This window comes from Sciurus carolinensis, chromosome 5, assembly GCF_902686445.1.
Source record: "Sciurus carolinensis chromosome 5, mSciCar1.2, whole genome shotgun sequence".
NCBI lineage: Eukaryota > Metazoa > Chordata > Mammalia > Rodentia > Sciuridae > Sciurus > Sciurus carolinensis.
In genome coordinates this window covers 169,467,680-169,472,217 of record NC_062217.1, presented here as the reverse complement: position 1 = coordinate 169,472,217, position 4,538 = coordinate 169,467,680, and the positions used below count along the sequence as shown (strand labels likewise).

Genomic DNA, 4,538 nt, shown 5'->3' with positions numbered 1-4,538 from the left:
GCGCGCACTGGCGCCGGCAGTCTCCGGCTAGCCAAGACCAGCGCGGGTGGCTAGGGCTAGTTCCGAAGCGGGGCTAGCGCGCCCTGCACGTGGCGAGGCCCTGGGCAGCGCAAGTGCCAATCGGCGCGCAGCCCCCCGCGGCTCTCTTCCCGCCCCGCCTCCCCGCCCCCCTCCCCAGCTTCACTTGGCCGCGCACACCGGATTCGCGGTTAGAGAGCTGCGACCGAGCTACAGCCAAGGCAAGCCGGAGCACCGCCATCTCGGACCCGGCACCGCCAGGCGGCCCGCGGGCGGCGGGTATGCTGGCATGGCAGGACGGCGGGGCCAAGGCGGCTCCCTCCCACCACAAGATCTCCTTCTCGGTCCTGGACATCCTGGATCCGCAGAAGTTCACCCGCACTGCGCTCCCAGCCGCGCGCCTAGCTCCCCGGGAAACCAAGAAAAGTTTGGCAGAGGTCGAAGCTGGGAAGGACGCCAGTCCTGGGAACCGGGTCAGACACCAGGAGACCCTTGGTAAGAACGCGAGGCGACCCCAGCCCAGGTGATGCACAGTGGCGGGGGTGGGGGGCGGGGAAGAGCTAGGGCCTGGTGAATGGCTCTTCACCGCGTCTTCCAAGAGCAGGTAGGACGTGTGACCCTCGCCTCGGAATACGGTTGAGGCCGAGAAGGGGTTCCCTGCATTCCAGGTCAGAGACTTCCCTGGAAACCATCCCTGTGCACCCACCAAGTGAGTGAGCACCGTGGCTCCGATTGCTTGGAGTGAAAACTAACCCTAACCTTGCCAGGCTCACTCATTTAACCAGCATTTAACACGTCGCCGCGTGCTAGAACCTGGATTAGCAGCTGAGATAAAGGTGATAAAAACTTGAAACCTTTGAGGTAGATAGCATCATTAACATCACCCCCATTTTATGGATGCGAGAACTGAGACCATGACCTGTGCCTGGGATCTCAGTGAGTAATCAGGTCAGGTATCTATTACTTATCACTCCTCCCGACCCAGCTGTGTACTGGGACTGGGAGCAGGGCTGTGGTGATGGGAAGCCTTTTTAGTATTTTCTCCTGGAAACCATTTTGATTTAACCCCTGACTCTGGCGGTCACCCGAGGAAGGGCCCAGAAAAGTTTGTGGGGGGTGGGGGAAAGACTCGTGCTGGTTGGATCCTAGGTATGAGATTCCCTGGAGGGATGCTGACAGTCAGAGACTCGGGTCTCCAGGGAGGCTGGATGCCTCCCAACCTTCTGTACCTTCTCTCCAAGTTTGGTGATGATTGTCTGGGACCCCTGGCGCCTCTGGTGGCCGCGCATGGGCCCCGGCTCCGGGCTTGGTAATTGTTCGGATCGTCTCTCGAAGGGGCCGAGCTCCCCTTCCCCCACCCCCTTGATCGATATTCTATTACTGGCGCCTGCATATCTCCTGCCCGCAGCTTGCAGGTACCGACTTCAAACCCCCTTTCCCTGTCTGATCCTAATATTGTTCGATTAAAACTTACCTTTAATAGATGACATCTATCGATCTGCCCCCGCACAAATCTGAAACTCTATTAACACGGCGGGAGAGAGAAGATGGGAAAGGGGGAATTTCACTTTAAAGCGGGGGGGACGTGGAGGGCTTAATAACTTCTTCTTTAATTGCTAGGAGTCCCGCACCAAAATAGGCTTCTAGGGACCAGGGAGGTGCTGTGCTAAGCACACTCGAGGTCTTAATGTACGACCACTCCCCACAAAGGTCACTATTTATTGATGCGGGTTGGGTTGCCATTCATTCAAACACATACTTCTTGAACGCTTACTTGGTGGCAGATTTGTAAAAAGCAAAAGGACACCGTACCCCTAAATCTGCTTGCGAGGATGTGCAGTCGTGGATGGGGGGACGACGTGTGGAAGGGCACGGAACTGGGGGTTGTCTTAAGGGGAGATTTGAATGCTCTGAGAACGAGCTTTGGGAACGTGGACCGACCGGGTCGTTCCGGGCTTCTGGTAACCTCCACCTTCTCCCTTAGATACTGCGGGCCAAGGTGCCGGTCCCGCGTCCCCACTGGAGGGTTCAGAGGCCGAAGAGGAGGAGGAGGACGCAGAGGACTCGGGACCCGCTCACGCTCTGGTGGGCCCCGCGCGCTCCCCCGAGGTCCGGGCGGCGGTGTTGGCGGCTGGAGAGAGCAAACCAGACGGCGAAGGCGGCCTCACCGGCTGTCCCAGCTCGCCCGGCTCCCCGAGGCCCCGGCGCCGGCGCGCTGAGCCCAGCTGCACCAAGCCGCGGCGAGCGCGCACCGCCTTCACCTACGAGCAGCTGGTGGCCTTGGAGAACAAGTTCCGGGCCACGCGCTACCTGTCGGTGTGCGAGCGTCTGAACCTAGCGCTGTCGCTCAGCCTCACTGAGACACAGGTCAAAATCTGGTTCCAGAACCGCAGGACCAAGTGGAAGAAGCAGAACCCGGGCGCAGACGGCGCGGCGCAAGCGGGCGGCGGCGCGCCCCAGTCTGGGACACCGGGTGCGGCGGCGGGGGCCTGTGGCGGCAGCGGCGCGAGAGGGAGTCCCGCACCGCCAGGCCCCGGCACTCTGCCCTTCCAGACTTTCCCCTCCTACTCCGCAGCCAACGTCCTCTTCCCGGCCGCAGCCGCTGCCGCCTCCTTCCCGCTGTCGGCCGCTGCCGGGAGCCCCTTTGCGCCCCTTCTCGGGCCCTCCTACTTGACCCCATTCTACGCCCCGCATCTATGAACCTGGAGTCCCAAGGGCCCCCAGCTTGGCAGGGGTTCACGAGTGATTGGCATCGTGGTGTGGCCCCCTTCAGAGGGGCGCGGGCGTGCACGGACCGCCCCCTCCTGGTGCACAGGTGTCTGCGCGCCCCTTCCTTTCCATCTGCGGGACTCGCCACCAGAGGGCGGGGAGAAGATGCCTGTGGGCTCCTGCCGCGCCCCTTCCCAGTTCGGACCTCGGGTTACATGCGGGCCACAAAGGGGTGGGGGAAGTCTCCGGACACCGAGGCTGTCCTAAAGTCTTTCCGTTTCTAGACCTTGTTCTTCACTTTCCGTCAGGTTTAATTCAGTTCAAGGGCTCTTTTTAAGAGTCAGGGTATTCGGTGCTGCGCTAACAAAAGGTGCCAGGGTGGAGGTGGGAGGAGTTAAGACTACCTGTGCAACAGCACTCGCACCCAGCAGAGTCTTCTATGTCTCTCAGAGCCGAGGGGCTCGTGATGCTTGGTTATTGGCTCAAATCCAGCGTCTCCCATGTCCTGAACAAAGCCGGAGAGAGCTGGGCCCATGGCGCACACATTGCCACAATGAAATGGTCTATTTTTAAAATGCATAAAACAATATCTCTAGGTCTTCATTTAAGATTCGGACTTGGGCACAGTGCTGTTTCTAACAGGCCGCATAGGTTATTTTCGGAAGAATGGGGTACTTTATTTTTCTGAGCAGGCTAGAAGTCTATGCTAGGAAGAGTCGTTCAGCATTTTGGCCAGACTTGCGCGCTTAAGAAGACAGGTTGGCTCCGCTGCACTGCAGGTTTTGAGGACAGCTTGGAAAAGTCACAGCAGAGGCCCCAGATAAATGAAGGGGGTGACAGCCACGAAGATCATGAAATCCATGTCAGTTCAGCTATTTTTAAGTGCAGGCTTGATACAAACTTTAGTCTTGGCTGAACGGCCAGTCCCAGCAATTCCCTGCTCCCATTGAACCAAGTCGGTCAGGCATTGGACTATTTTTTAAAAGCACAAACTTAACATTTTTAGATCTTCATCTAAGATTCTGACTTGAAAGCAATTCCTGTTCCAAATAGATTCTCCGTGATGGTGAACCAAGCAAAAGATTGCAAGTGGCTGGGGAGAAATATATACTTATTGGGTGTAAAGGGCTACATGGAGGCTAATCCCTTGTTTGTAAAGGACTCAACTGAGGGACTTAATACATGTGTTCTAACTACTGCTTTTATTGTCACTCTTTAAAAATTACCTTTTCTGTAAAATTCATTTGCCAGTGTTGTTTGGAATACTCCTTCACTAGTGTTCTGTGCGATACGGTCTTGGTGCCCACATCTCAGAAACCCAGGTGACCCCAGCTCTATGCCACATTCCTTCATTCATTCTCACTTTGATTGCTTCAGGCCAGTTGACATCTGTATGGAGATTCTATTCCTTGCTATTTCTTGGTAGCCTATACCATTAGTAATTACATTTAATGAGTACTGTCTTCAAAGTAAAAGAACACTTGTTTAGTAATATTAATGCTCCATAACATTATAATCTTGAAATATCTAGTTCTACTATTATCAGGAATGATAGAAAAAATTTCCCCTTTTTCCCAACTTAAATGAAGACTTCATATTCATGTGACTCTCATGAGATTTGACAGTTTGTGTTATTTATGTATTATTTGCTAATTAGAATCTTTTCCTTCTATTCTAAAGAAGAATGTCCCCAAACCACACATTAATACTTTCTAAAGGACAGTTGGTGCCAGATGAGATTAAAAATACAGTTACTGTAAGAATATAACTGCTACTCACTTTACATATGGGTAAATGCTCCTCCAGTAACT

General features: G+C 54.7%; 1 protein-coding gene across 1 annotated transcript; it reads left to right on the top strand.

Annotated features, from left to right (window-relative positions):
* Positions 1-299: 299 nt before the first annotated feature.
* On the top strand, positions 300-2,862 carry Nkx1-2 (NK1 homeobox 2). Its single transcript, XM_047551890.1, has 2 exons — positions 300-513; positions 2,003-2,862. Exons 1-2 carry the CDS (start codon positions 300-302, stop codon positions 2,716-2,718), a joined length of 930 nt encoding a protein of 309 aa, XP_047407846.1. The 3' UTR covers positions 2,719-2,862.
* The last annotated feature ends 1,676 nt before the right edge of the window (positions 2,863-4,538 follow it).

Bases quoted from the DNA above. Each gene is read 5' to 3' on its own strand.
- Nkx1-2 (XM_047551890.1), top strand. From the start codon at position 300: ATGCTGGCATGGCAGGACGGCGGGGCCAAGGCGGCTCCCTCCCACCAC. The intron at 514-2,002 runs GTAAGAACGCGA...CTTCTCCCTTAG, and splicing joins CAGACACCAGGAGACCCTTG to ATACTGCGGGCCAAGGTGCC.